Source organism: Ictalurus punctatus, chromosome 5, assembly GCF_001660625.3.
Source record: "Ictalurus punctatus breed USDA103 chromosome 5, Coco_2.0, whole genome shotgun sequence".
Lineage (NCBI taxonomy): Eukaryota > Metazoa > Chordata > Actinopteri > Siluriformes > Ictaluridae > Ictalurus > Ictalurus punctatus.
The window spans coordinates 20,727,423-20,739,486 of record NC_030420.2 but is presented as its reverse complement, the minus strand read 5'-3'; the positions used below and the strand labels follow the sequence as shown (position 1 = coordinate 20,739,486).

Below are 12,064 nucleotides of genomic sequence, written 5' to 3'. Positions count from 1 at the left end.
GGAAGTGCATGAGCCCATTGTGCTTGGAGGAGGAGGAGGAGGAGAAGGAGGGGTGGATGTATACTATTGATAATAATTATACTAAGCATAAACTCTGTTATGAAAGGTTTGTGGAGTTTATAAGTAGGGAATAAGCTGTAGCTTCGTTCTTATAGCACCGGTCAATTTCTCATGTCAGGTGTTGTGTGGGAAGCAGCATTTGTAGCCAGTCTTACATTTACCATTGACATTAATAGGCTCTTGTTATACTTTAATGACTTGCGTTATGATGATCCTACAAAAGTGCTTCTGCTTCAGTTGACAGAACAAGCAGCATGGTTTTACCACTTGAGGAGGTTTGAAATCGTTCAAGGACTATAATTATGTCCATCAGCACACCCAAGTTTCAAGATTACTCAGGATGTTGAGCTAGCGTGTCTGTAATAGTCATAATAGTGCTTATATGAAGGCAATGTTTTTTTTTTAATTTATAATCACGCTTCTTTTGTGAGACTAGAACAGAGTATTCAAAAGCGAAGTTGTGGGCTTGCGATGCCACAGAGGGGTTATTCTTACTAATTTCATACACGCCATTTCACTTCCTCTTTGCCATGACTCAAAAGGAAACGAAGCTTGCTCACTAATGCACAAGGAAGGAATAAAAAAAGTAGAGAGGTAGATGTCCGGCTTGATTTTCACCCTCACGTTGGTCACTCTTAGAAGTATGATTATCGGAAGCTGTAGATAAAGCAAGCAGGTTATCTTTCACTACCTCTTGAGGTTTGGTAAATTCGTGGTGGTTCAGATGAGGAAGCAAAAATTCAGTGCATTCTGAGGAAGACAGTGCTTCAAAACAGAGATGTGGGCATTACTAGTGTCCTCAAAAGACATCCCTAATGTAGGTCCACTTAACGCAGAGCAGTCTGGCTGCCTCATCTCACCAGAGAGCATCTTGCTGTTGCTGCAGCTGCTTGCATTTGCTAAAAATGTAAGCAAGTCAGCATTAAACATGATTGCTGGAGAGTTTGTTGGCAGTGTCTGCCTGACTTTTCCCTCTTTGCTGTGGGCCTGCTTTTATTTGCATGGATGATGTCACTGACAGTCCTTTCAAGATTGAGAGTTCACAGTCTGCATGGTGTTTGTGTGGTTGTGGCTTAACCACATGAGATGCTGGCTGCCCCCCCCATTCGACTACTTCTGTTCCATTCGGTGCATGTTTACGTGAAGTACTCCATAAATTTTGTCTGTCTTGTGAGCAATAATTGCAACGACTTTAAAAGCCATTGGGGCAGAAACTTCAGTCCAAACTGGACATGTCATAGAAAGAGCAGTTTTGCATACTGGGATTCCTCCCAACAACAGGAAGGTTGTTTGAAAGGGAAATGCATTGCCACGTGATGCCAACAGTTCCCTCCTTTCAGTCACATTATGCTGACGTTTCACGGAAATCCAAAGTAAAGGAAGTTGTGAGGCTCCGGCTTTTTTTCAGTAGCGTTCTGTTACATGCTGATCTGCAGTCCGGACTCGGTTTGAGCGAACCAAATGCGGATTGTTCTCTACAGCTCCAGCCCTCTCCTTAATAGAGGATCTAGTCATTGTATAGGAACCTTTTAGAACGTGTGCCAGTTAGAAAACAAAATGGAAATTCTCTTTACACGTAGACTTGTTCTTTTTTTTTTTTTTTTTCGTCAATCCTGCATTGTTTGTCATATGGTGTAACAGTCATTTGGTACATGCCCTATAATCAACTCCAAACTTGTTAGAATTCATGAATATTCACACATTTCTCTGGTGTAGTTAATTATTCACATCTTAGTGCAGTGCTAGTTCATTTACTAATTTTTTTGGATAAGGTTTCTTAGAGGAATCTTGTACTAATCTTAGCACATTAACTTCTCTTGACTTTCTATATACACCAGTATATCTTATTAAGTGATTACAAATCCCATACCAGATTATTTAGCAAATTCCAAGCATTTCTTTCTAGAAAGAAGCTTAATGGCTTAATGTACTGTGTTAGACAGATTTATCTACAGGTAAGCTATGTACACTTGCTAAGATAATTTTTTTTTTTTCCAGTGCAGGGTTCTATGTAGTTTTTTTGAAAGAAACCTTATCCAACTGTTTTAAGTGTATTGACCCGAAAGCTGTGAGTTGAAGTCTCTGGGCTGTATGAAATCCATTAACCATGGCCATACACACTTATACATTTAGCTTGGATTTTTTTCTGCCTCACTTGCAAACTGCTTTGAACAAAAGTGTCTGCTGAGTACCTATTAATGGAAAAGTGAAATACTCTAAAAGAAAGCTGAAAGCGGCGATGTGTTATTTAGTATTGCTGCTTCTCTCCTCCCTGCAGCCCAGTGAATGGAGAAATGACCACCTCCCTGTCTACAGTTAATGAACCCAAAGCAGACATTTACCCTTCCTGTAGGTGTGTCAGTTTACCGAAGCAAGAAAACGTATTAGAAGTGTTGTGTTGAGAGACATTACGTACGTTATGTTTGGGTGTCAGCGTGCTGCTATGTAATCTCTGTAACGCAACAGGCTGTTCGAGGCACCACACAAAAATAAAGTGGGTTAGAGTTCAAGAATTCTAAGAGGAGGATTTCCTTGGTGACATTTTCATGTCAAAGAAGAGCAAGGTTACACTCTGGCAAACCCTTAGAAGGAAGCAGGTTTTGTACTATATGGTATGTCTAAGATTCATGCAGCAATCTTTTTACGTTGACTATTAAGTAGAGATGCACCGATGTATCGGCCAATAAAGGCAATTATTCACGCCATCGGCCGATAGTTTAGAAACATCCAATGATCAGGGCTGATTATATCCTGTCAATCAAACACCTCGATTTCGTGCTCTGTGTAAAGATGTCTCTTATGTGGAATGACGACAAACCTGCAGTTTGTAATCTCTGCACTGCTAAAATTTTACACCGGGCGCTGCAGCAGTGAAGCGGGAGTTTCGAACTGCTCGAACTGCGTTAAAGCACCAGTACACCGTTGAAAGATTTAAATGACGATGAGTTGACAAAGTATATATTGCACAGAAAGATATATTTGTAGAGTAGTATGTTTCATATGCAGTTAATGTTAATATATAAAAAAGTTTATATTCTATATTACCAGTTTGATGTTCAGTGATGAAGTAGAAATGCTTTTGTTTGTGGACAGTGAATGTGAAGCCTAACAGGGTTTTTTTTTAGAATTCAGTCAATTAATGCAGTTAATATGAATTAATAACACTCAATAAGTTAAGAAATCTTACTTTTAATTCTCAGAATTTTGTTAATGTTAATTAGAGTAATGTGTTTTCTGTTTATGAGACCAGTTACTGTGAAAGAACTTGCTGAAATACAAAGAATAAAGTTTTTATTTGCATTTCTTTCAGAATTGTAGAATTAATTATTATTCATTTAAAAGAAGGCATAAAAGGCCGAACTATCGGTATCGGCTGATAGCTTTCTTTTCACTTGAATGATCGGTTATGTTATCGGCTGAGAAATTTTGTATCGGTGCATCTCTACTATTAAGTATTCATACTTTTTGTACACTGTCATTTTTTTAAAAATGTAATACTTATGACTTTTACTTACTACATTTCAAAACAATAATCTTTACTTTCTACTAACTACATTTTCAAACTTGTCACCACGTTTCTCTGTAGTCATATATTTATGAAGTAATGAGATGGATTTTTAGCGTTGGATGGCTTCAAGGAGTTTCAGTGAGAATTCCAAATAAATCTAAACTTGAACATGTGACAGCAGGAATGAGACATAACACTCAACAGTGTAATCTGTCTGTTGCTGCCTCAGTGAAAGAGGCACTCAGTTACCATCAGTAACTAATATAACTGTCTTATTTGTGAAGTAAGTTTAAAAGTTTATACTCTTCTTGAAGAAGAATTTAAAGCTGTAGTTTTACCTGAGTATTTATTTAAATGTTTAATTGTACTTGAGTAAAGAATTTGGATACCTTTACCACCTTTGCATGTAAGTGAGTTTTCTAAAAGTGTTTTATTCCTTATGGAAAAACATAATGGAGATGTAGGGTGTCTAAATAAAGTATGAAAGTCAACAGCCACATATAGGAATACTAATAATATATTTTTACTAAGATTATTATTATTATTATTATTATTATTATTATTATTATAATTATAAAGAACAAGGTAAGTTTGTAAGTATGAAAGTAAATAATTACATAAGTATATAAGAAAGTAAGTAGATATGCAAGTAGAAAGTATGTAAATTAGTAAGTAATTAACTACATTAAGTAAGGAGGCAGGTACGTCCATAAGTGCATAAATAAATGGGTAAATAATTAGGTAAGTATATAGGTAATTGAATATGTAAACAAGAAAGCATGTAAATACATACACTATATGGCCAGAGGTTTGTGGTCACATGACCAATCACACTCATGTTTGTTTGCTGAACATCTCATTCCTTTGGTGTTATAATAACCTCAACTTTTTTGAAAAGGAAAAAAAAAAAAGAAAAGAAAAGGTCTTTTTATTAGATTTTGGATCATAGCTGTGGGGAATTGTGCTCATTCAGCCACAAGAGCATTAGTGAGGTAAGGCGCTGATGTTGGATGAGGAGGTCTGGGGTTCAGTCAGTGTTCTAGTTCATCCCACAGGTGTTCAGTGGGGTTGAGGTAAGGGCTCTGTGCAGGTCACTTGGGTTCTTCAACATCACTTTGGCAAACCATGTTTTTATAAACCTTGCTTTGTGCACAGTGGTATTTTCATGCTGGAACATGCTTGGGACCCTTAATTCCAGCGAAGGGAAATCTTAATGCTAGAGCATACAAAGACATTCTTCTAACTTTGCGACAACAGTTACATAAAGCCATTTGTTTGGATAAATGGGTGTGATAGTCAGGTGTCCACAAACATTTGGCTGTATAAGTACATAAGGAAGTACATAACTACATAAGTAAGTAAATAGATTCAGATACATACAGCAGTGAAGAAAAAAGTGTAAAATGTTGTGATTGTCTCATGTGTTGGTCTTTCATTATTAAAACATGGCTAATTGGTTAAAACTGGTTGCTATACTTTAGTCGCCATAGACTGATGGTGTGAAGCCCCGGACTGAGTTGTACTATAAAAGTGGGTCAAGTTCATGTACTGATCATATTAAACATGGCCTACATTTAATAACTGTAAATAGAACATCACATAACAGCAGCAAGAAAATCCTTCAGAATATCCAAATCCACTGAGCAGTTTTGCACAGTTAACTAAAATAGCTAGCAAGACGGCTAACTTACCTAAAATGGGCAGAATGTTTGATGGTGATCACAGGCATACACAAGTTACATTTCTTGAGTCAAATATTTACACATTCAAATATGATCATACAGTGCCCGCCATTAATATTGGCACCCTTGGTAAATATGAGCTAAGAACGCTGTGAAAAATTTTCTTTATTGTTTTAATCTTTTGACTATTTAACCTATTCACAAAAATACAGAAAGTCTCCAAAACTGCAATCCGAAGTCACCTACATCACCACAAGTTGTTTGGAAGGGTTTCAAGAAAAAAGCCTATATTCTCATCCAAAAACAAACTCGAGCGTCTTCAGTTTGCCAGACACTACTGGAACTTCAAATGAGATTGGGTTCTATGGTCAGATGAAACCAAAATAGAGCTTTTTGGTAATAAACATCAGAGGTGCTTTTGGCGCACACAGAGAGGTAGCCATATGGAAAAGTACCTCATGCCCACGGTGAAATATAGTGGTGGCTCTTTAATGTTTTGAGGCTGTTGTTCTGCCAGAGGACCTGGACATTTTGTTAGGATACATTGCATCATGGATTCTGTATGGAGGAATGGTCTCAGATCCCTTGCCATGTATTCTCCAACCTCATCAGGCATTGTAGGAGAAGACTCAGAGCTGTTATCTTGGCAGAGGGAGGTAGCACCCTTTTGGTCAATACTTTGTGCTACCTCCCTCTGCCAAGATAACATATATATATATATATATATATATATATATATATATATATATATATATATATTAGTGTAAACCTGAGTTTTGTTTGCAGTTGTTTGATATCCATGAGAGTACAGTATTTTTTTGTGAATTTATTTTTAAAAAAGGTTAAAAATAAAGATAATTTTTCACAGCTTTCTTTGCTCATATTTACTAAGGGTGCCAATATTCGTGAAGGGCACTGTATGTCTTCTACGTTTGGAAATTAGCCCGGGTTCAGAATCAGACATAATACACAGCAAAAGTGTCAGTGATTTTGGAACAATCTGTGAAAAACTACATTGACGTGCATGCCGAATGGTTGAGACTTTCAGAGCCTGCAAATGAGGAACTTGTCATTGTTTAGGGAGTAGATGTCATAGGGAGTAGGGCATGATCATATGAGTATGGCTGTAACACATGGGAGGAAGTCCTGCTAAGTGCTTTTAGGTTACTTTGATATCATTTGAATCATAATTATATAATATCATCATACCTTCTATGAAGTGTCACACAATTTATCTTCACTAATAAACGTCTACCTTGTGATGTACGATGTTTCACCAATATGTTAGGTGGCTTACATCATATGCATATCTTCATTCAAATACATTATAAAAAGTCTTTATTTCATATTCATTATTGGCACTCCGATGACGATTGTGAAATGAAATCGCACATTTGCATCAAAAAATATAATATACAACCTATGAAGCAGAGGCTACGTTTCCAGGAAAAGGTCCTAACTGCATATTGTGCCCAGGGAGAATTTGTGGACAGTGTTTGGTGAGATGTAGATTACCAAGTCTCCTTATTGTTGTAACGGTTCAATGATCAGTTATTGGTTAATGATTGGTTCAGTTCTTGGTCGCTTAATGTTAAATTCTGATTTGTCAGACCTTTTTTGTTGGCCATGTAACTTTTAATTTTGGTTTCTATTGATCAGTATTCACTTCAACACAATTTAAGACAGGACACTCACTGTGCCCCATGATCTCCTCATTTATTAATAAATGAAATTAAACAAAATGAAAAAATATTTTGCCCTAACCCCACCTCAGGGCCCAATTTAATCCATGTGTTCATATGTTGGTTCATGCTCACTGATATAAATAGGCCATGTTAGCTAGACAAGTTTAACATGGATGACTGAAAGATGTTTTGGTGAGATGAACTTCTTGATTACTTGTTCATGGCTAAATTTGGCATCAGAAATGGGATTTATAAAAAAAAAAATAAAAAAAATTTAAAACCCACAACAACAGGATTGTGTATTGTTGGTGTTTTCAGGTTGTTTGATTGATATCTATTAAGATTGTTGAGCTTAGTTGTTCCATTAGCCTCATGTATCCACATCCACTAATTTTGTAAATATTCAGGCTACAACCTGACTGTCTCTGCCTAGAAGCTGTATTTTGGGCTGAACTGTGAATTAGGAAGAGGATTAGTCCTAGGAAGGGGATTAGTTCTGCAATCCTGTCAGAGGAAGTTGCACTCAGTTGTTTACGTTTACTTCTTGAAAGCGATTTTCTTTAGAATGAATGGATTGATTTTTTTTTTTTTTTTTTTTTTTTAAACAAGCATGCATTTTTCATATTTCAGAATCTGTAGTGGTTGGAAAATTAAAGCATATTTTATGCATATTTAAAACGTATAATAATAATTTGTAATAATTATAATAAACTAATAATTTGTAAAGCATTCCTTAAATCATGGAATAGAAAGTTGAATTTACTATGTCAGATTGATGTCCTTATTGTTTTGTTCTGCGTTTACTATATAATGTTTTATGTAACAGTGTGGGGTGTGTGTGATTTAGAAGGTGTGATGAGTGTATGAATAATCATTCAAATACATTGAACTTTACACTGTACTAGCTACTGGTGCTGATAGACTGTCAGCCAGCCAGGAGACAAGCACAACTACCTAGCAGTATTTGCTTTGGTTTGCTCCTGTAAGACTTTGCCCTCTGTTAAAGAGAATTCAGATGGCTTTTCAGGAATGTGCATGCGATCATAAATGGGTTGGTAATGCTAAGCAGAACGGTCTTGCTCAAACATTTTAATGCAGTGTAACATAACTTCAATGCTAGTGTGAGATCAGCTATATAGCTGCTGAAAAAAAACCTCCAGCATTAATTTATTAGTGTGATATCTGCATTTTTTCAGTCGTCCAAAGAAAGCTACCATGAGGGTGCAGGATGGTGGCATGTTTAGACTCCCATGTGCTCGATCACTGTGCACAGCATATTAAAGAGAACAGCATGAATATTGTGCTGAAAGTGATTAGAGGCTCCGCAGTTCTCAACACGGCACGATGCAAGCAAATGGCTGTGATTTATGGAAATGGGGAATGCTTTATCAGAGGGAGCCATTTTTCCTGGTCACTGTGCACAGTGCTACTCTCTGTGGGAGAGCCAAGAGCAAACCAGGCAGCATTGTTAAGAACATTTGCACAGATGCTTTGGGAATGTGAATTAGGCTTAGGTGTGGAAAATGCCCAATTCAGTCTGCTTTACTAGTGATGAATTCAAATCTCAGTCACTGGAAAGCACCACAGTATTGTGTACAAAAAGTATCGTGTTCTGGGTGAGTCTGAACAGTTTCTGAATTTCATTGTCCCGTGTGACTCATGCTAGTTTTATGGTTGTTTACATTTTTTATTTATTTATATATTTTTAAATTGAATCATACCTGTCAAATCAGATGATTAGAATCTGGGTCATTATCTGTGGTGTGACACATACACACCACAGGTGTGTACACACGGTGCTCACTTACAGCCATACTCATTATCCGTCCCAAATGTTCTGGAAATGTTCTAGCACACTGCCCAGCAATTTCATGCATGATTTAAGAAAATGTTTTTCGATGCCAGTGATTACACCTGGCCTGAATATATATTGTGTTCAAAATAGGTATGTTTAAATTCACATTTATAATAATTGTTTGTGTATACTGTATATTTATATATTCACTCAGTTGCCAGTTTATCAAGTACACCTATCTGATGAATTCATTCATTCATTCATTGCCCATGTTATCAGGTTAACCTACCACCATATACACTCACTGAACACTTTATTAGGAATACCTGTACACCTACTAATTCCTGCAGTTATCTAATGAGTCAATCATGTGGCAGCAGTACAACGCGTAAAATCATGCAGATTCAGGTAACGTTCATATCAACCATCAGAATGGGGAAAATGAGATCTCATGGATTTGGACCGTGGCATGATTGTTGGTGCCAGACAGGCTGATTTGAGTATTTCTATAACTGAGGATCGCTCACCCCTGGGGTATTCATGCACAACAGTCTCTAGAGTTTACTCAGAATGTTGCGATAAAGCAGGTCTGCAGACAGTAAGACTACGGTAACTCAGGTGAGCACTCTGTACATTTGTTGTGAGCAGAAAAGCGTCTCGGAATGCACACCATGCCGAACCTTGAGGCGGACGGCCTACAACAGCAGCAGTCCACGTCAGGTTCCAGTTCTGTCAGCCAAGAACAGGAAGCTGAAGATGTAGTGGGTACATGCTCATCAAAACTGCACAGTTCAAGACTGGAAAAACAACTAGAGCTGCAACAGCTAATTGATAATAATCGATTATGAACATCGTTGTCAACAAATCTCATTACTGATTAGTCGGTTTGGGCATGGTACGGGGTTTACTCATTGCGTTATGTCTGTTCTGGAAACAGGCATCAGAAATATGGCATAAAGTACAGACCAAAGTTATGTCCCAATTTGACGTACTGCACACTATGCACTTACACTATGTACTTAACTATCTGTTTTATGAATTTAAGAAAGGTAGTATCGTCTCAAATGGAACACTAGTGGGGTTTTTTTTTACTAAGCGGAAGTATAAGCCGTTTCCCAGTCAATGGCACATGACGTCAAACGCACGTAACGTGATGCCGCTAGCTTTAGCAGAATACAGAGTCAACTAAAATGCCTTTCTTCAGTTTAATGTTTGTCAACGTTAACTTTTATACACAACATGACCTCAGTCACCATCAGACGGAGGCGTTAATCGTCAAGTGACGGCGGAAACAAGTGTGTTTCCTCCAGTCCTCTAAGGCAGGGGGGCATTTTATATTAAATCCTGCGAAGAAGACGACAATGATGCACGAGCACAAAGTTATGTTTATATCCAAAATGCTCCATCTGTGCAAGGGCCAAATTGTGAATTGCTTCAAAGGTTTAGTTTAATTCAAGTGTATTGTGATTAGGCACTGTATTTGCTCGCTTGCGGTGTAAATTCTGTCGTTTATTATAACTGTAGCAATCTGTAAGTGTTCTACTGTATTAGTAACGAGGCCGCATTGCTCACTCGCTGTGTAGATGCGGTGAATTCAACAGTGTAGCGCAAGTAAGATCTGTAATGTCAATTTAAAATGCTATGATCAAAGTAAACATAAGTAAAACAATATGCCTAAAGGCAGTGAGCAACAAAAACCTTATGGTGCAGTGAAAGTGAGGTGTGTTTTTGTTTGTTTGTTTGTTTGTTTGTTTGTTTTGTTTTGTTATGTTATTAATTTAGGACTGTAGTTTAATCGGTGCTTTTTGTGCATCTTGTGTTAATGTAAAGTTTGAGTCTGAAGTTTATATTTGTTTCACTGGATTTGTGGATTTTATTTTAAATAAAAAACGGTATTGAAATTTTGTTTCAAAAATCCGATTAATTGAAATACTACTACTAATAATAATCTGCCAATTAATCAATTATTAAATAATCGTTAATTGCAGCCCTTGACCCAACCTGCCTTGTGTCCAGGCTGGTGGGGGTGGTGTAATGGTGTGAGGAATGTTTTCTTGGCACACTTTGGGCCCGTTAATACCGATCAGTCGCTGCTTGAATGCCGCAGCCTATTTGAGTATTGTTGCTGACCATGTGCATCCCTTCTTAGCCACAACCTACCCATCTTCTAATGGCACATTCCAACATGATAATGCAGCATGTCACAAAGCAAAAGTTTCAAATTGGTTTCATGAACGTGACAATGAGTTCAGTGTTCTTCAGTGACCCTCCCAGATCTTACCAGATCTTACTCCAGTAGAACACCTTTGGTATGTGGTACAACAGGAGATTTAAAGCATGAAAGTGCACCTGAAAAATCTGCAGGAATTGTGAGACACATTCCTGACAACACGGACCAGAATCTCAAAGGAATTTTTCCAATATCTTGTGGAATCCATGCCACAAGAAACGAGGCCCTACCCAGTATTAGTATAGTGTTCCTAATAAAGTGGTTTTCAATCTTATCCGGAAAGGGCCGCTGTGAGTGCAGGTTTTCATTCCAACCAAGCAGAAGCCACAGCTGAGTCTGTTGAAAGCCAAGATCAACTGATTAAACAGGTGGAATCAGGCGTGGCTCCTGCTTGGTTGGAATGAAACCTGCACCCACACCGGCCCTTTGCGGATAAGATTGATTACCCCTGGATTAATTGAAAAAATAATCGGCCAACTAATCGAGTATGAAAATAATTGTTAGTTGCAGCCCTACAGTACACAGTAACACCAATTGTGTTGAAAGAACGTTCAGTATGAGCGTGTTATAAATCGAGATCCTGGGATAAGCACACGGCAGCCTTTATGATTACAGCAGAAGGTAGCAGCAGTTAGATTATTACCTAGCAATTTATACTTAAATCACCCAGCACAGACACTGTCCCTGAACAACTTCACTAAACTGTGTCACCTCTTTCTTCTCTGCAACTCTCTCCTGTGTCTTCCCCCCTCCATGTTTCCCAGGCACTCATCTGCTGAAATCCGCAAGCACTTCGTTGGGGTCAGCTACAACACTGTTCAGAGCGGCCTGCACCAACGCAACAACTCCAGCGCCTCTGGATCCATCTGTTTCAACGTTGTGAGTCATTTCTCTTTTATATTTTTCCATCATTGTGCATTTTGTGTGTTTGGATTCATGGTGCAGAGTTGCCGGGTCTCTGAAGACTAGGTGACTAAAATATGTGACACTGTAAGTAGTTATTTATAGTGTGTCTGTGTCTGTGTCTGTGTGTGTGTGTGTGTGTGTGTGTGTGTGTGTGTGTGTGTGTGTGTGTATGTGTGTGTAGCAGGAAGGAGGTAAATG

General features: G+C 37.9%; 1 protein-coding gene across 4 annotated transcripts in view; it reads left to right on the top strand.

Annotated features, from left to right (window-relative positions):
* The window catches only part of dock8 (dedicator of cytokinesis 8), a 65,433-nt gene that overhangs the window by 1,524 nt on the left and 51,845 nt on the right, over positions 1–12,064 (top strand). For all 4 annotated transcript variants that reach the window (XM_017467696.3, XM_053680305.1, XM_017467699.3 and 1 more), the window contains exon 2: positions 11,725–11,839. In XM_017467696.3, coding sequence (XP_017323185.1) covers positions 11,725–11,839 — 115 coding nt within the window. The remainder of the gene's footprint in view (positions 1–11,724; positions 11,840–12,064) is intronic.